At 35.5% G+C, this 19,870-nt stretch overlaps 3 protein-coding genes and 1 non-coding gene across 6 annotated transcripts; 1 reads left to right on the top strand and 3 right to left on the bottom strand.

The window, feature by feature from the left end:
• The first annotated feature begins 1,667 nt into the window (after nt 1–1,667).
• Nucleotides 1,668–9,341, top strand: LOC109193167 (peptidyl-prolyl cis-trans isomerase CYP71). 2 transcript variants are annotated; one of them, XM_019344015.1, is made up of 14 exons: nt 1,668–2,025; nt 2,872–2,957; nt 3,197–3,285; nt 3,811–4,050; nt 4,157–4,278; nt 4,979–5,054; nt 5,509–5,616; nt 5,714–5,890; nt 6,058–6,275; nt 6,385–6,517; nt 7,088–7,311; nt 7,804–7,957; nt 8,172–8,397; nt 8,997–9,341. In XM_019344015.1, exons 1-13 carry the CDS (start codon nt 1,850–1,852, stop codon nt 8,253–8,255), a joined length of 1,887 nt encoding a protein of 628 aa, XP_019199560.1. In that variant the 5' UTR covers nt 1,668–1,849; the 3' UTR covers nt 8,256–8,397; nt 8,997–9,341. The 2 variants fall into 2 exon arrangements, with proteins under 2 accessions (XP_019199560.1, XP_019199559.1); XM_019344014.1 differs by having other exon boundaries at nt 8,994–9,341.
• Nucleotides 9,342–11,168: 1,827 nt separating this feature from the next.
• On the bottom strand, nt 11,169–12,693 carry LOC109193001 (60S acidic ribosomal protein P2A-like). Of its 2 annotated transcripts, none has more exons than XM_019343750.1 (3): nt 12,576–12,693; nt 12,322–12,427; nt 11,169–11,629 (listed from the first exon to the last, which is right to left on the bottom strand). In XM_019343750.1, exons 2-3 carry the CDS (start codon nt 12,407–12,409, stop codon nt 11,376–11,378), a joined length of 342 nt encoding a protein of 113 aa, XP_019199295.1. In that variant the 5' UTR covers nt 12,410–12,427; nt 12,576–12,693; the 3' UTR covers nt 11,169–11,375. The 2 variants fall into 2 exon arrangements, with proteins under 2 accessions (XP_019199295.1, XP_019199296.1); XM_019343751.1 differs by having other exon boundaries at nt 12,322–12,447; nt 12,576–12,659.
• Nucleotides 12,694–14,769: 2,076 nt separating this feature from the next.
• Nucleotides 14,770–14,842, bottom strand: TRNAR-UCU. The gene has a single exon. It is a non-coding gene; the product is annotated as a tRNA-Arg (tRNA).
• A 798-nt stretch (nt 14,843–15,640) lies between these two features.
• Nucleotides 15,641–19,788, bottom strand: LOC109193000 (flagellar radial spoke protein 5). The gene is made up of 9 exons (XM_019343749.1): nt 19,329–19,788; nt 17,991–18,075; nt 17,781–17,897; nt 17,508–17,572; nt 17,348–17,436; nt 17,162–17,241; nt 16,532–16,643; nt 16,101–16,220; nt 15,641–16,018 (listed from the first exon to the last, which is right to left on the bottom strand). Exons 1-9 carry the CDS (start codon nt 19,666–19,668, stop codon nt 15,833–15,835), a joined length of 1,194 nt encoding a protein of 397 aa, XP_019199294.1. The 5' UTR covers nt 19,669–19,788; the 3' UTR covers nt 15,641–15,832.
• Nucleotides 19,789–19,870: the final 82 nt, after the last annotated feature.

Raw genomic sequence — 19,870 nt, 5'->3', positions numbered from 1 at the left:
AAGGGTTTTCCCTCATCCTCCATTAATCGGCTGCCGACTTTGCTCGTTTTGCAGAGGCCGGCGCCGGCCTCCTCTCATTTATTCCCCTACTTCGACCGTTTCTCAATCGCCTGTCCTTCGGCCTCTCCTCCGTTGCCGACACCTCTTCCTACCTCTCTTCCACAGCCACAATCTCCTCCGGCCCTTCACCGACGTTTCTTCCTCCTTCACCACCGTCCCTCGCCATCTCCAACTCCAGATCCAAGCTTCTTTACATTTTTCAGCAGTTCAATAAATTTTATATATATATATATATATATATATATATATATATATAGAGGCACACACACACCAATATATGTGACCGAGTACTAGATTAGTATTATAGATATTTTATTTATTTATTGTAAAAATAAAGTATAAATTATATCAAAATTGTTTACATTATTAATAAAAAAAAATATATAAATTTTGTTCATCTCTATAGTTTTCAAATACGATGATTAAAATTTACTATTTCAAGGAATTCTGAAATATAATTTGAACTATAACTTGTAATTGTTTGCATTTATCAATTTTTTAATGTTGGGCATAAATTTTCACGCATCGCGCGTACAAAATGCTAGTATTATGTATAAATATTATAATAATTAATAATCTCAACTCCTCAAGTTCTCAAACCTCAACTCTAAGTCGTAAGTCCCAACATTTGGTGATTTAATAATTCTAATTTTTCAAATATTAACTATGTAGATAGATGATTCTTCATCTTGTAATCAACAAAACACTTCAAGTGGCACTCAAAGTGAGCCAACTGAACAATCGATCAGACAAAAAAATAAACGTTCAAATAGTGGACTTTCACCAAAACCGAACCGAACCGAACTCTATTGTTAAACCGAATGTTTTAGTTTTTTTAAAACCAAAAAAATCGAAACCGAAAAAACCGATCTGAGACTCGAAGTGCCCAGTCCTAGTCTAAACCAACTTAGATTGCATCTGGTTGATTAAAAATAAGAGTAACACATTTTTAACGGGGCGTTTTGTTGGAGGGAGGAATAAATAGTATAAAATTCAAAATGCACATATGTATTATTATTATTATTATTATTATTATTATTATTATTATTATTATTATTATTATTATTATTAAATGACAAGCATCTCTTAGACACATTTACATATTAAAAAAATATATTCAAATACCACTGATTTACGTGACATATTGTAATTAATTTTCATGCAATCGATAGGAAGATGTTAGATATTAAATTAAAAAAAGATAGAGGTAATGTTGTCCCAAAGTTATTTTTCTTCGTAATAATACGGGTATCCCCCTTCATTTTGACTTTAAAAAAAGTTATTATTATTATTATTATTTTAATTTATAAACCCAATTGAAATACCAATGAGAGTATGAGATTCTAATTCCATGAAAATGAAAGTTCCCTCAAACTAAGAAATTTACTTGCATTTGGAATTATATGAGAATGAATCAAACCAAACGCGCCGTAATAGCTAAACAAATAATTAATTTCAAATTTAAAAATTAAAAAGTTAATTGAGAGTTTAAAAAATTATATTTTGGTGACTTAATCACGCCCCCCCCCCCCCCCCCCCAAAAAAAAAAAAAAAAAGAAAAAAAAAAAAAGAAAGAAAGAGAGTCATACTTTGAGCTAAGTAGCAACTAGCAAGTACTAATAATCGAGCCGCCGATAACTCCAGCCATCTCTTTGCTCCGGCACAGACCAACTATATCTCCTAACCGCCCCATAATCCATATATATATACCCAGTAAACTCAAAAATTCAACCCCTTTCCTCTCTACTAAAACTACAAATCTTTAGCTTGACTGAAAAACCCTAGTTCAATGGAGGAGGAGGAAGCAGCTAATGGAAGCGGACCGTCGGCCGTGACGACGGAGACGAAGGTGGATGAGACAGACGACGGTTCAATTATTGGACCGGGCCCAGCACCCCGTGCGCGACCCAAGCGCCCTCTTCAATTCGAGCAGGCATATCTCGAATCCCTCCCCTCTGCAAACATGTAAGTATTTTGTAGTTGTGGCATCGGCATTTAGGGTTTCTACACTTGTCATTGCTAACATGAGTTTAAATAACTGAAAGATCATCACTTTGAGTAGCTTGCATATTGGAATTTGAGGTTTTAAGCTACAAAATAGAGCGGGAAAACCAGGATAGAATTCTAGGCACAGATAAAAAAAAAAAAAAAAAAAAAAAAAGCATTCCATGCTACATATGCTGGTACTAGAACGGAATGAAAGGCACCGGGGGATTATAAATTTTTGAATTTGAATGTGTTTATACCTTATATGAACAGAGCATTGTTTTGATGTGATTTCGGTATCTTAGTCGACACCTTCTCGGCATAGTTATTTTGGATCTTCCTGGTTCTGACAAGCTGCATTTTTTGTATTCAGAGTATCTAATAACTTAAAAGGTTTTTCTTTGTTTTGAGTATGGTACCAAAAACCATAAACTATTGATACAACCTTGTTCATGACAAGTGAAGTCATTAACTGTGATTACAAGTTTTTCTGACTTTATTATATTTAACAACATTCTCATTCATTGTTTAGTTGCCACAGTAGTTGTGTCGTCTCATTTCCTTGTTTATCTATCTATTAACTCTAGTGTTTGAAGAGGTTTCATTTATATCCTTGAATTTATTTGACTGACCACAAAAATATGTTTTGTTCTCTTGTTACAAATTCCTTAGTGGAGCCTAAACCCTTTTTTCCATCTTGCATGGTTTCCTGATGCCGTCTGAAGGAGGGATCATCTTTTGGTTTTCATAACATCTTTTATGCTGTTGGGTAATTCTTGATGTCACAATAGAACTGACTTCATAATCACACTCAATCCTTTGCAGGTATGAGAAAAGCTACATGCATCGAGATGTGGTTACACATGTTGCTGTGTCATCTGCAGATTTTTTTGTCACTGGGAGTGCTGATGGTAAGACGAAATGCATGTTGTACATATCAACAGAGACCATCTTACCTCTTTATTGAACTATTATTTGAGCCAGTCATAAATAATATAGTTCTGTGTCTCAGTATGGCACATTATGTTATACCCTTTCATCTTGTAACAATTTGACACATTATTTTCTTATTTGGTTGAGGCCTGAGGGGGCATTGATATTGTCTTTAGGTTTCATTTTTGTATTTTATTCTCTTTATTCTTCTCTTCAGGACACTTAAAGTTTTGGAAGAAAAAACCTGCTGGTGTTGAGTTTGCAAAACATTTTAGATCCCATCTTGGTCCAATTGAAGGCCTTGCTGTAAGTTCCTTTAAATGTGTGTATTTTTATCCATTCCTGATTGATATATTTTGTGTAATTGATTGTGGAATGACATTGTCAATGATCTTCCTCTTTTACATCTTATGTTCAATGTTCAATTTGTCACACCTCGCTTTTACCATTCTCTTTTAAGTTGTTCGGTGTGGCGGGGGGTTGAATTTGTTTATTTTATGCACTGATTTATAGCCTCTACACCGTTGAATGCTTCCCCCAACAACCCCACCCCTTGACTGCCCTCCAGCTAAAAGAAACAAGAAAGGAACTAGAATAGAATAAGCCTTAAAAAAAGTAAAGGGGTACAGCATGTCTGTGTTGATGTGGCTGACCTGAAGTTCAACCTAGTTTCTTTAGAAGTGTTTTGGCTTCAGTTGTCCATGTCCGTAAAAAATGTTAGTCTACATATGATTGACTGATGCCCTTGCCCTGAATTACATACTATGTGAAATCCTTCATCAGTACGAGTGTTAAGAGCACCTATCACCTTGGCATGTTTCTTCTATATAGGTAAGCACTGATGGAATGCTCTGTTGTACAATTTCAAATGATCGATCTGTAAAGATATATGATGTAGTCAACTATGACATGATGGCAATGATACGTCTTTCATTTGTACCTGGCTCTATAGAATGGGTTTACAAACAAGGGGATGTCAAAGCAAAGTTGGCTATTAGTGATCGTAACTCCCCTTTTGTGCACATATATGATGCACGATCTGGTTCAAATGATCCTATCCAATCTAGAGAGGTACTTCATTGCACGTGGAACATCAAATTACATGCTGTTAGTTCTTTTGTACTTCTATAATACTATGAAACATACTCTGATACTTCCATTTCTCATTTCTACTCAGATACACGTGGCCCCAGTTAAAGTCATGAAGTACAATCATATTTTTGATACTGTGATTTCTGCCGACGAGAAAGGAATCATTGAGTACTGGAGTCCTACTACACTTCAGTTTCCTGAAGAAGTGTATGTATTGTCATACTGATATCTGTTATATGTCTACTTGAGAGGCTGTAGTAAATCTGTGAATCATTAGTCAGCAGAACTACTATATCTAAGGGTCCTTAATTCTCTCTTTGAACGTGTGTGTGTGTGTGTGTACTTTCTTTCCTAGGAAAACTTAAAGATAGATATAGAGTAATATGTATTCGGAATAGTTCTTTAAATCTAATACTTGATTTTTTTTTTTTTATAAAAAAAAAAATAAAAATCTGTGGCACATAGATTGGCTGCAGCACCTTTCACTTGTGTTATCATTTAAACTATAAACATGTTTGGTTCAAGGAGGAAGGGGGGGGGGGGGGGGGGGTGGGACAAGGGATTCTGATGCTTCTCATTCCCCTTTTTGAAGCGTCTTACATCCTCCATATTGAAAGCGTTGCAAATGCTGTCCATTCCATTTCTGTTTCCCTTTACCAACTTCTTAGCCAAATAAGGTTGCTGAGCTCTATTCTTCTCATTTTCTACTTTTCCTGCAAAACATTGTCTAATAAAACATAATTATGATCCACCAATTGGTTGTATATTCTGTTTATTTTACCTAAAAAAAATTCTCGAACTAGTAAAGTGTAAGTTCTTAATTACCCATATCCGAGTCTGCATGATTCTTTACTTACCTTGCCCACTGGTGTCCTCACTGAAGCTTTCTTCTTTACATTATGCACAGGGTGAACTTCAAATTGAAAAGCGATACCAATCTTTTTGAATTTGTGAAATGCAAGACTAATATATCTTCCATTGAGGTAATATATGAACCTATATCTGATAGAATTTTATTTATTTATTTATCTATTTGTCTATGATTAATATTTTAACATGGTAGTTACATTGTATTATCATCAAATATTTATATATTTGTATCTGAAATAGTTAATTCTTAATTGATTTGGTTTAGAAACTTCATCATTTCTTTTAGGAGAATGTGGTTTCTTTTGCTGAATAACAGGAAATTATCTTTTATTGATTCACCTTGCTCTCTTCCTTTTTTTCTTATTGAAACATAGCATAGATATATATAGGCAAACAATGACCCTTAGTCTACCCCTATGGCCCTATGTAGATGACTCTTAAACTCATAGAACACTGAATGAGACTTACAAAACACGAAGGATGGAGGTTGAAACATATTCCAAGAATCCAAGATATTTCAACAACTTTCATACCACATTTAACCATCGTGTCTTTTATGATTTTCAGGTTAGCCCAGATGGTAAGCAATTTTCCATCACTTCACCTGATCGCAGAATCCGTGTATTTTGGTTTAGAACGGGTAAATTAAGGCGTGTTTATGATGAATCTCTTGAGGTAAACTTATCAACTTAAATACTTAATAACTTCTCTGTATAATGGTGTCAAACTATCAATTGTTATAACTTATAACTAAATTTTTTGCCTCTTCTAGGTAGCACAAGATCTCCAAAGAAGTGATGTACCTTTGTACCGACTGGAAGCTATTGATTTTGGACGAAGAATGGCTGTAGAGAGAGAATTTGAGAAAACTGAAAATGCACCACAACCTAATGCTGTTTTTGATGAAAGTTCGAACTTTATTATATATGCAACACTCCTTGGGATTAAAGTAAGACGCAAATGTGTTATTATTGGTGAATAAAGTATGCAATATTTACTAATGAGATTTTTTCTGGATGCTATTGTACTAATACTTGCATTAAATAAATTTAAAAAGTGATATACTTCTAATGATTGTTATTTAAGTCTCACCATTATCTTCAAATTGTATGGCAGATAGTAAATCTGCATACCAACAAGGTTGCTCGAATTCTTGGCAAGGTGGAGAGCAATGATAGATTTTTAAGAATTGCCTTGTATCAAGGTGATCGAAGTAGCAAAAAATTGCGAAAAATTCCTGCTGCAGCAGCAAATGCCAATGAAAACAAGGAGCCTCTGATGGATCCCACTCTCCTCTGCTGTGCTTTCAAGAAACACAGAATCTATTTGTTCAGGTATTGTAATCTTTAAGATGCTAAGTAAGAAGAATAATGATGTATTCTTTATTTTTGCTATTTGTATCAGCAAATATTTTGATCCTAAATATATTTGTGCTGTTCACAGTCGGAGAGAACCTGAAGAACCTGATGATGCAAGTAAAGGAAGAGATGTGTTTAATGAAAAGCCGCCTGCTGACGAACTTTTGGCTGTATCAGACATTGGAAAGTCTGTCACAACATCCCTTCCCGATAATGTGGTATGTAAATTTTCTTTGTTCCAATTTTCCATTTCCATTTTTTTGTGTGGGGGTGTGGGTAAGAGATGTATAGATATTGAGCTAAAAGTTAACTGAATAAGCTGAAGTCTTGGTCTTACTCTGGTACTTCCTTTCTGTTTACTCTTGATCAATTATTTGATGAGTGAATGACTAGTTAATTATGAACTAGCACATAATTCAACCAAAATGGGAAACAAAGTGCTTTCTCCAGTGGGTGGAAGTTGGTGCCGGGATAGTTAAACATATCTGATTCCTCTGAACAGCTTTTTGTTAGAGTCATTCTTGTTACCATCTTTTGCACTAATGTATTGGTTCAAATATGTCAGTAGATGTTTTATCCGCTACAAGGCCATCATTTAGATAGTCATCTCACATGAGTTTTATATTATTTTATAACAGCCTTGAAAGGGTGTGCCTATTTATTTTTCAGTTCTTCATTATGCCTTTTGGTTCCCTGCGAGCCTTTTTTTGCCTGATCTGGTAGAAGTATTACTTGATAACTAATCCCCTATTTTCCCTTTTCTGCTTTATTCTTTTGTTGTGTCTTAGATCCTGCACACCACGATGGGTGACATTCATATGAAGCTATACCCTGAAGAATGCCCCAAAACAGTGGAGAACTTTACAACACATTGCAGGAATGGATATTATGACAATTTGATATTTCACCGGGTCATCAAAAACTTTATGGTACAAACTGGAGATCCACTAGGAGATGGCACTGGTGGACAATCAATTTGGGGAAGGGAGTTTGAAGATGAGTTTCACAAAAGGTTGGTCTTGACAATGCCACAAATTGCTACTTGTGGATGTATGTAGAGCATACACACTTTACTTCTGTGGAAAATGTTGTCATCAATATACTGCCAGCAAAGCCTACATTTCATCTTAAATCATTTAGTCCTTTAAAGACATCATTGTGCTTTTTCCCCCAAATGGCTATGGGCATTTTTATGATTAATATTGTTAATTTAGTTTTAAGCAATAATCACATTATGCACCCTCTTAATGTTTTACATACTCTGCACTATTCAACTGAAATTTCATATAAAAGCTATGAGTGATTTAATTTTAGAAATTCTATTAAAAATGCATTTAGATTCTCGGTGTGTCTGCATCCCCCTACCCCTCAAGAAGAATAAGTATGAAGGCATGATAATGGTTCTTATTCTCCTATACTATACTTTTGCTGGTTAATACATTTCTTTCTAAATGCTTTATTGATAGAAGTTACCCTAAACGAGCAATTCTTCTGGTCCCTGCAGCTTGCGACATGACAGGCCCTTCACAGTCTCAATGGCTAATGCTGGGCCAAACACCAATGGCTCTCAATTTTTCATTACTACAGTTGCCACTGCATGGTTGGACAATAAGCACACAGTTTTTGGCAGAGTTCTGAAAGGGATGGACGTTGTTCAGGTAACAGTTCAATACTGGCTAATAATGCTTATATTCTCAATTCATTTCATCTCTGCATCATATTGTTATGGATGGGTAGACTGGGTAGTCTATAAATGTTAAGTACCAACCAAAAAAAGTCATTGACCTTCTATCTTTATCATTAAAATCTTTCATCAAGGATATTGCTTGTGGAGACTTCACCTTAAGACATCTTTATTGTGATGTATTGCAGGCCATAGAGAAGGTGAAGGTGGACAAAAATGACAAGCCATATCAAGATGTTAAGATATTAAATGTGACTGTTCCAAAGTCTTAACATTAGTCCTAAACTGCAGCCATTTCATGACTACTGTCAGATGGGTTCTTGTTGCAACAACTTGTTTCTCCATATGCGAATTGTTGTCCTTGGTGAAGTGGCTTCAGAGCATATATACTAGCACTGATAATTCAATGTCATGGTATGCTTCTTTTGTTGTTGAAATTTACTTCCCTTTTTCAAGTTTCTATCTTTCCTATCATCTCACCACCTTTGCCTATTAGAAGTAGCCTTACGGTCATTTACATTTTACTTCATAAAGACATACACTGTTTCTCCATTTTTCTGCTTCATTCATCATCGTCGTCTATTTTTGGTCTCTCTTTAGGATTTGACGATTTGTTGGATCCAATCCCAACTTCTCTAGGGTTTGTAGGGATTACAAAAGGTTAACTCTTTGGTTTTTTATATAGCATATATCTGCTGAGTCTACTTATGTTTAGAAACAACAAAATCATACGAGTGATTATGACTTTTGGCAAATCTAAATTGGCTGCAATCTTGTAGTTAACCTCAAATGTTGCCACATCCAACATAGAAAGGAGGCTATGTATGCACATCGGAATCGATCTCCCCCTATTTGAATAGAACTTAATCTCCTCCCCTGTTACCTTCAAATCTTCTTCTTTTTGCTTCTGAGCGTTAGGTTTTGATGAGATATGTTTAATTCTGCATCCCGTCTTTGGGCGAGCAGTCCAACCATGTGCTCACTGTGGAATGATCTGTTTTCTGTTGCAGTAGTTTGTGATCAAGCTCATTCAGAAAATCGCCTCTGAGATGATGCATATGTTGTGATAGAAATGTGAGCCGAGAACTCATTAACAGTTTCGAGGAATTTGGATTCCTGGAGATTACTCTACTCTTTTGACTGTCTAATATGAACATTTCAAGCCTCATTACCATTATGAGATGTACAATGTGACAGGAGTAATTTATGGAGCTGATTATCTCTCCAACCCTTTTGTTTCTAATTGACTACCAGAATTGATTTTATGTTACTGGTAATTTGGTATGTGGCTATGTATTTGGTGCCTAACATAACAAAATTTGATAAATATATATTTGCCATTTCTTTGTTATTTACAACACTAACTTCTCTTGAAAGGAGCAAAACGAACCAACCTGTTGCATATACGGAGTATTACTTTTGTGAAAAATTTGTACTTTTCGTCTATAAATTATATGTTAATTATAAGATTTCGGCTGCACTTTTTGTCCCTATGTTATATAGTAATTATAGGATTTGCTTCTACTTATTAACTCATATCCAGTTAGATAAGAACAAATTTTACAATTATCATACAGAGTGTAATTTTTCTTACTTTTGTAGTGAATATTATTGCATTTTCATAAAATAATCCTATTATCTAAAAATACTCCGTATTACTTTCCATAATTTTTTTAAAAAAAATATTTTAATTTTGCTCTTTAAGATGTTAAAGTATAGGCTAAAGTGTCATTCCGCACCATGAATCATAAGCGATTCTTCATGTCGCAGTTTGCCCTTTCATAAGTGTTGATTTGATACACAAACTATAAATCTTTTTCTGCTTTAAGATTTTTTTACAGGTTACCTTCAAGTAATAGGTTATAACTTGCCTCCAAGATTCAACACCCCCTAATTCAGCCTTCATTCCCCTCATCCTCAGCTTGAACTTTACTCCTTCCTTTAGGCCCAGGTAAAGATAAAGCAACCACATCAGGCTCATCTACACCATGTTCAACATAAATCTCACACCTTTTATTCTCCCTAGCAATCTAAGCTAAGTGGAGACTACTAGCATCATTATGAAGTAGTTTTAAAGCTGTAAAGCGTTCAATGGTCAACTTATAAATCAGTGAGGCTATTTTCCTATATCTTTAGTCTGCTATATACTTCACTAAGTGGGATCACATATTAAGTCAAGGTCCACACGCACTTCTGTCTCACCATTTATATATTTGAACATATGCTTTTGCACGAAATTACCACCATGATGAATAATTAATTTCACACTATCATTCATCCTGACAACAGAAATTCAAGGCACGTTTAAACATAAAATGTAACACCACAGTGTATCACTTTATACACACAGCAACGATCAGAAATAAGACGAAAGAAATGCAGGATCACACTTTATACAAGCATATTCAAACAAAAATGCAGTATATCAGGACCTCACTACATCAAAATCAATACAAAATAAAAGCAAAAGCTACAGCAGCAGGACCACACCACATCATATTCAAAGCATATTCACAGCATATTCGCATATATTTTTCCATTAAGAAATTCCACACTATTCGCATATATATTGTTCTACATATATACAGTTCTACATACTTACGTCTTTTTTTTTTTTTCCATTAAGAAATCCCTACACTATTCGCATATAGATTGTTCTACATACCTTACTCATCTTTCGTATATAGACGCTCTGTTAGTTTTAATTGGATAGTTGAAACGTATGGATGCCGTCTCGATTTAAGAATTTAGGGTTTGAGTCGTCAAATTTTGGGAGACTTCAATTGCATACTTGGGTTTATTCATCGCAATTGTGATTTCCGATTTAGAGCAAATTGAAATTAGGATTTGCTTTCATATTTCAATTTTGGAGTTACTTGAACAAAAGTAATAAAATGGCTGCCACCTCTACACATCATAACACGTCAACAACTACCTCCACATCAACAAGTTATAACCTATTACTTGAAGGCAACTTGTAAAAAAATTTAGGCGAACAAAAAAACTATAGCTTATGCATCAAATCAACACTTATGAAAGGTTAGAATACAACTTAAAAAATCACTTAAGGTTCATGATGAAAAATGATACTTGAGCCTAAAATATACTTCATATAAGACAATATTACATTTCTATAATGTTGGAAATAACACAAAGAAATCAACATGATCTGAGAACCACATAGTAGAGCTTGGAAAAATGCAATTGATATAATAATATCTAAAATAGCAATCAGAAAAATTTCAAAGTTAACAAATACTGAATACCACCACGTATGTAAGCATCTTCAATTTGTTTTCTAAATTGAACTCAAAAGAAAACAGAATCCATATGGCGATCCTACAAGAAAATTCAAGGACAGACTCTTAAAATAAGAGAAACATTGCACCAAACTAATCAAAAAGACTGAAACCCATATCATCATCGGACTCCTCTTTCTCTTCAACTTTCTTCTCCTCTTTCTTCTCCTCAGCAGCTGGAGCAGCAGCACCACCACCGGAAGCAGGTGCAGCTACCGCCACACCACCACCACCAGAAGGTACTGAAGCCAGCTTTTCCCTTCCAGCTGCAATCAGCTCGGTGATGTCTTTTCCCTCCACTTGGGACAAGAGTAGGTCAATTCTATCGGCATCACAGTCAGCACCAACTGCAGACATTCAAGTAAAGATTTCAATAACACACAGATACCAAATGGGTAATGTGCAACACTAACCAGACATAAACTACATATAACCTTTTCTCAGTTGCATCAACTAAGTTATAAATTGACATTCAAGTGAAGATTTAATCAATATCCCACAGATACCAAATGAGTATATAATGCAACACTAACCAGACAAACTACATATAGCCTTTTTTCAGTTGCATCAACTCAGTTATAAGTTGTCATGTCCTCTAACATATGAACTATTAGTACACTTGAAATATTTTCCCTAAAACTTCATCTACAATACATACTACAAACACTTGAAACATAACTGAATAATAAGTTCAACACACTTCAAACAACTATCTTTAGATATGTACATTCCAATTGAAATCACAAGAGGACAAGTAGAGTTAATATTTGATCCCATCTACTTACAGTCCTACAACAATCATCTCATGAGTCATGAAATCAAATATTCCACTTTGGCTAAACTTACAGAGGAATTGTAAATCAGTTTATCACCTACTAGTACCTACAAGTAAAAATAAAAAATTATAGGCAAAGCTACATTCTTTAAGAAACTACCGACTTCAAAACACAAGAAAGAATGAAGATTTCCACATCTAATAAAACAAGCACACAAACCCTATAGCAAATCAATGAATACTAAAATGCGGAGAGGAGTGTACCTGATGAGAGGATGTGCTTGAGGTCATCAGCGGAGGGGCAAGCTTTGCCACCCAAGACGGCCAACAAGTAAGCGGCGATCACCTTCATTTCTTCCTTTCGCTGTTCCTGATTTCACAGAAATAAAACCGAAAAATTTTCAGATTCTCGCAATAAACCAGATATGTTATTCCTATGGATACAGATCCAACAAGATACATATATACGATCGGATAAAAAATTATGCGTATAGCAGAGAAAGGGAGGAAGAGAGCACCTCTGGAGGATGAGAGAAGCTCTGGGAATGGGAGGCCGCTCTTTACTGCTAGGGTTTCTCTGAAGACAAAATTGAGAATGCGAAGGTAACATATATATATACCTAGGGTTTAGCCCCAGCGCCACCTTGTTAAGAGATTTTATTAGTAAAATAAAATTATTTATATTTTCTTTTTATGTATTCAAATAAGGAAAATGTTTTCCTTCCTAATTTTTACCACCAAATTTATATTTTCTTTTTATGTATTCAAATAAGGAAAATGTTTTCCTTCCTAATTTTTACCACCAAATTTTTCTATCATGCTTTCATTTATTAGATGCCAATGGCTAATTCATAACTAACTAATAAATAAATTTAACTGAGGAGTTAAAATTTGTAAGAGAAATACATGAAGGGTTTGTAGCATTGTTTTTAAAATAATGTAACATGCTACACACCTTAATTTTACCATTCATAAATCAATCGCTTCAATTTTCAAAAAATAAAAAATCAATCGCTTCAAAATATAATAAAATCTTAGACATTAGTAAAGTGAAACTTTATTATTAAAAAAAAAAACAATGTTTAGATAAATTGTGTTGATTCTTATATATCCATTTAGATATATCAAAAATTGACGGTTGCTGAAAAAATAAAAAAAAAATATACGATTTAATTTTATAAATATTACAAATTTAAAAATTTATAACAATTTAGGCCATTTATTAATTATTAATTGCTTAAATCAAGACTAAATTTTGACCCAATTCATTAAATAAATAAAAAAAATGTATACAGTATAATCCTGGACTCTCTATTCCCTAATCCCTCCTTTTCTTCTCTTCTCTTTTTCCCTAGTGAACCACAATCGTTATATCGTGCACTAAGACACAAAATGCATTGTGCGTCTTGATACACAATATAATTTGTTACTGAACCATTGAGCTAAGTCCGTACGTGCTTTCCTAATCCCTACTACTACTAGTATTTGACACAAAATCATATTCCTACTCCTATTAGGATACTTTTTCATATTACACTAGATTTTAAAATTTCTTCCACCATTTCCCATTCTTTCCAATAGGCAATTAGCGACTAGTTAACCTACACCGTAGTACTGTCGCGAATTCATAACACGTAGTACTGCATTCTCAGCAAATGTTTCTTCTTGATCGCACAAACCCTCAAATTCTTCAATTCTCTTGACAAGTAATTAAAAGTACGTATTATTTCACAGTTCTTGTTTATTGACACAACTTAATAATTTTGAATAATATATGCAAGAATTTGTTTATTGATTAATTATTTATTCATAGTAGTTTTAAATAAATTCTTCTTTTTTTTTTTGTTCCTTAGGATTTTATAATTATGTTTTCGAGAATACTCATATAGGTCTGAGAAGCGTAAAAGGGAAAGAAGAATTAAGTAACTAACTCAATCTCAAAAGGGAGCTCTTGAAAAATTCATTACTGAAGAAATTCAAATAGATGAGCAAAAAGATGATGACAAATAAAAAATTGTTAAATGTTATATAGAAAATCCATGTGATTGTGAAACAGTTGTTTGGTGGATGCTTTTGCGTTTAAATGTGAAACGGCGCATATCATTTTTTAAGTGAATTTTTAGATGTATTTTTATATAATATATTTATATTTTGACACAACTTTTTTTGAACAACTTTTATTTATCTATATGAATTACTTGGAAAAAAGGCCCAAATTAATATATCGCACATGACTCCTATTTTGTTTCGTGGATGAAGCATTATTGACTAGACAACATGAATTGCTAGTATGATAGTTCTTGAATTTAACCAGATGCCAACTTGTAATTTTACACGGAGTATAAAGTAATAATGTTACACGCACTTTTTAAAATTTGTCTCCTAACATTTATATCTTGATGTAGCATTATTTGATTGCATTTTTTCTATTTGATTATTAAGTAGATTAACTTTTAACTTACGTGAGATTAACTAATTCATAGACACTGCACCCATTAAAAATAAAGAGTTTTAATTGTCTCATGTGAACTAGGAAAGAAAATAGTATTATTATTTTGTATATGTATTTTGTTGTCCTAATTTGGTAATTGACTTAGGTGGGTGTGCAATTGTTTCTCACTTGTATTATCCTTTTCTAAATTTCGTAATTGATATGCTTAATTTTGATGGAACTGGCCATGGTTTAGCTCGCCAATAACTAAAAAAGAAATGCACGCCCAGTGGGACTCGAACCCACAATCGCTTGATTAGAAGTCAAGCGCCTTATCCATTAGGCCATGGGCACTTATGTTATGTTTTTCCATTTTAACAATAATATTTGATGACGAGACACCTTTGTTTACCGTATATTTCTCATTTTTATCCCATTTGTATACGTCCTTTTTCTGTGAAGTGGAATGGACAGCTTCTACTGCCAACTTGTGTGGGAAGGATAGCTATGCACTTCTACTCTCTTTTGGAAGAGTCATAGTTATATTGCTCGACTATAAGGTTTTTAGTCATTTTTATGTATTTTTGTAAAAGCAATTTTATTTGTTGTAATTTTTTTGTGGTTTTTTGCAAGTCATGTAGGAGAGAGAAAGGAGTGAGAAGAGGAAAAAATTATGACAGATTAAAAAAAAAAAAACTAAAGGCTATTTACGCACTCTAAAAGTGCGTGCACTGCATGCGTCTTATGGGCACAAACATTGCTACACACAAGCTGCGCAACATTCCCCCCGTCTCTCCAAAAGTGAACCTCACTCAAAAATCACATTTGCAGAAGAAAACACTACTCTAAAAACCCTCTTTCTCATTAAATAAAAACCAACCACTAGTTTTTTTTTTTTTTTTTTTTTGGCTCAAAAACTGGGCAAAAATCCTTAGTGGGATTGCTCTAAGTGCAACCAACAACATAAATGTTTGTTTGACCAAAAAAAAAAAAGAACATTTGTAAGGAATATGGCAATTTGAAAGAAATATAATAAAAAAATTATAAGGAATATGACAAAAAATCAATAAGCTTCTCCCACCGAGAGTGGAACGTGTAATCTTGTAGTCGTTATGCTAAATAGTCTGACAAATTTAGCTAGAGTTGTTCCCATTTTACGAACTCTCTTGAAATATATATAGGTGGCAAAGTCCATCTATGGTATACTATAGTTTTGTAGGTTACAAATCTACAATCCTTGACATGGAACAACAATGGCTTGTAACTCAATATATGAAGGTATCTGCCATAGAACATTTGTTCATGAAGACAATACGTTGTGCCAAAACATAATTTCTGATACCTCTACCCACGTCTGTATTCGTCTCCACAGTCCCCGATCACTTTCTGAAGATCTCTTCCCTTCCTCGTGACATCTTGGATACGACCCACATCTTCTTCATCCAGGACGAGAGAGAAAACAGCGTTTGAATCCTTGACATGTTCCGACAGGCCAAGCCTAACGCCTACCATTGATCCTGCCACGGCTGGCTGCAATGGTAATGAAGAATTATAGGAACTTAAAGACGTAATGTAGTTTGTTGGGGAAGAGACTAAGAATCGGAATTGGAACCTGGTCTAGAATGTATTTCACAGCGAGCGTTGAAATGGAGACCCCGTGTTTGTTGGCTACTGCTTTCAGTGTCTGAAGCAGCTCTTGGAAGAGGCTCCATCCTCCCCAAGCATCAACCATCTGCAAAATTGTTCGATTTTATTGCTCCAGAAGCAAAGAAACTCGTTCAGATGTTCATAAAAGTCGAGAGAAAAAGAAACTTTTGCCTGCCAATTCCCCAAACAAACGATTTTTTGTTGTCGATTTTTCCAGTGAAAACGACAGGGAATGTTTAGTGAGGAGCAGTTCAAAACATAGCAATAAAACTATAAAAGGACAGTTTACGATTCCTTAGGCCAATTTACCGGCCCCTCCTTAATTCTTCCTATCAATATTTTGTTTTCGGTTATCCTGGTTGCTACCTAGCAATAAATTCCCTAAAACAGATATACCCTTTTGTACTTCTGCAGCGAGGGAGTGTTCAATGGAGGACCAGCGAATGGAATCATTAAGTTGGTATCAAGGAATTTCTCCGATAATAACCCTCCCATTACAGTTCCATACCTGCACGGATGGAAAGCTAAAGACGCGTAAGTAGGAAATGAAGTGGGACTAAATAATACAATCTAACACACGACAAGATTGACTAATAAGCAATAACAGTAGCTTGAGGTCAATCCAACATTCCAAAACATAACATCTCCTTGACCAACCAACCAAACAAGTCAACTGTTCGGCGTCCGCCGGGTTGGCCGAGTTTTGCCCCTGCTCGATTCGAGACGTGGCGCCATGGAGGGATGTGGTTCAACGGTTAATGTCCACATACTTATCACCAATTGGTTTTAAATAGGATATGACAACCAGATAACGAAAGAACTCTGTGGTTAAGCGTGCTTGACTTTCAGAGATCCATCATCAACCCCCCCCCCTCCAAAGCCCTCTTGTTCCTTATGTATCCCAGAATAAGGTTAAAATGCTCAATAAGAGCTGATGATATATCATTGTCGCAATTTTACAGAAAAACTAAGCACTTGCAGGCATGTTACACATTTTTTTAAAGGGATAGAAAGAGAGAGACGTACGTTATAAGTTTAACTCCAGATAGTTGACAAAGCTCTGCCATTTTCTGTTGAGGACGCATGTCAACAATAGAATGCTGAACCTAGAGAAATAACCAATATTACCCTGAGATAAGCAAGGGATGCCAAAATATTGAAAAAAAAAAAAAATGCTATGAAAAAGAAACCAATTGATATAATTTATATAACCTGATTGCTAACAATTGGGATGCCATTTTCCAAAATTATCTGTAACCTCTCCGTGTCAAAGTTAGTCAAAGCAACAGTCTTGATCTTACCTGTACACTAGAAAACTATCAAATCTAAGAATGGAAAAGCTCGAGTTCCGCAAGGCTATTAAACAGCTAACCTTCTTCTTTAAGATCAGTTAGATGCTTCAATGCATCTAGGTACCCGGGATTAGAGTAGTCCCACCTGGTACAAGTTGAATGAGCTAAAATTAAAATCTCAAACTAAATGGCCTGCTTATTACGAACTCTCTTGGATTAGACAAGACTGATAAAAGAAAGCTATTTGTTTCCTCAACCCTGATAACATATTAGGAAAACTGAAAAGAGAACATTTGTTATTAATGTATCGGGATTTAGTCACAGATACAAAGAAGAGTAAAAGTGTTCATTACCAATGAAACTGAAGCATGTCCAGAGATGCAACATCCATCCTTTTCCTCGAAACATCAATGTTCTGTCGGACAAAGCTGCCGGTCATCTTCACTGGTGGTGGCACCCATTTGGTAAGACTGAATCGCAGGATAAGAAGAGTGAATTCGAATTGCTTCCGTGAAAACATACAAGATTCTATATTCAATGCAAAGTACGTTTCTTTAACTCACCCTCTGACAGTTTCCAAATATTCTGGGGGTCGCTCTCGGCGTACTTTGTTGATGAAGATGCCATAAAGATCTTCTGCAGGTCCATCTGCAATACACATCATCATTACCAGAGTATTAGGCTATGTACCAAGAAACCATTGAACTTGCAGGCACCATTTAGAAGTAAACTCGATAGCCATTCATCTAGGTAAGATTAAACAAACAAAGGAAGCACAGCTGGAACTATGACATGAGTTCCAAATTTTAAAGATGTACATATATTGGGGCAACCCCAAGGTTCTAAGTTCGACTCCCAACGATCTATTGTCCTTCTTAGTTTCAGGCTTTCAGCAAGTCAAGCTATGCTGGTTTACCTCCTAAACTGGTTTCAGAAGGCCTATTGACCTTCTTGGTTTACTTCATTGTGATCCTTTGCCAGCTAGGGCCGCCACATGGCGGGGTTTACCTAGTGCACACCCTAAGGTTCTAAGTTCGACTCCCAACGGTCTATTGGCCTTCTTAGTTTTAGTAAGTCAGCTATAAGCAACCTAGGCTGGTTTACCTCCTAAACTGGTTTCAGAAGGCCTATTGACCTTCTTGGTTTAATCCTTTGCCAGCTAGGGCCACACGCCCCCTATGACGGTTTCCTTGTCACCAAAAACAACAAAGAAAAGAAAAGGATGTACATATATCAGCCAAGTCAAAAGTGTTGAGTCCAGCATCAGCATATTGAAGCATGGCATCAACTGCACTCTCTTGCTGGATTCTTCCCCACCCACCACTAGTTTGCCACATGCCATTGACAACCCTGCAGATGTCTAATGAATCTTTGCCATTCTTAACAACACTCCGCCGCTTATCCTCAGTCAACAAGCAACAAAACGCCCCTTCTGATGCCTTTCTTGCTTCTCTCAATCTAAAACACTTTGTCTTGACTGTGTTGAAAGTGAATTGGCTAAAGGGACAGTGCAAGCACTCGGCCATTGTTAAAAAGTTGTTCACTTCTAATTTCCATTTACGTGTAGTTTATATATCTTATCTTCTTCTCCGTCCCAGGTCCCCACGTGGGAGGATGTAAATTAGGGTAAATCGGGCTCAATAGACATGCCAAATGTCGTGTGCACGACGAATATGTCCACTTTAAACATAATTCTCGCATTACTAGTTAAATACTATCTACTGAACTAGTTAGCTAAGCTCGTACATATATATATATATATATTGAGAGGTGTAGGCTTGAAATGTCATGGCTATTTGACGATTTTGCCCCAGACTGATCCATTCGAAAATGTTTCAAAGAAAAAGGAAAAAAAAAAAAGAACAGAAATTGAATATGTAAAAATCCAGAGAGAAGAGTACAGTGGTCGGCCATGTCGAAAGTGGTGAGACCGGCGTCGGCGTGTTTGAGCATAGCCTCAACGGCGTCGTTTCGGTCGATTCTGCCCCAGCCACCGCTAGTCTGCCACATACCATTCAGGATTCTACATATATCCAGAGAATCGTTGCCGTTCTTCAGCGTCACCGTCCGGTTCTTCTCCTCCACCACCGCCGTGCAGCACCTCACCGCCACCGCTCCTCTCGGATTCTTCCATCCACCTGCCCGCCGCCGCAGCCCGCCATTTCTAGAGCAGTTCAAGGAGAAGTTATTGGGAGGAAGATTGGGAATTGAGTGCCGCAAAGAAAATCCAGTTGCTGCCATTTTACTTTTTTTTTATTATTTTTTTCTTTTTTAAATGTAAATAAATTGACAGAATCTTAAAGCTCTCAAGTCTCAACCACAATGCTCAGGTCACAGGTGAAGCTCCGAGTATTCGAGAATCGAGATGGATAGCGATTGTGAAATGACAATTCTAACCTCTGTATTAAGATTCAAGCAATAAAATGATAAGGAATAATGTTGA

This window comes from Ipomoea nil, unplaced genomic scaffold (genome assembly GCF_001879475.1).
Source record: "Ipomoea nil cultivar Tokyo-kokei standard unplaced genomic scaffold, Asagao_1.1 scaffold1834, whole genome shotgun sequence".
Taxonomy (NCBI): domain Eukaryota; kingdom Viridiplantae; phylum Streptophyta; class Magnoliopsida; order Solanales; family Convolvulaceae; genus Ipomoea; species Ipomoea nil.
The sequence above is the reverse complement of the archived record's forward strand: the minus strand, read 5'-3'. Positions and strand labels throughout refer to the sequence as shown.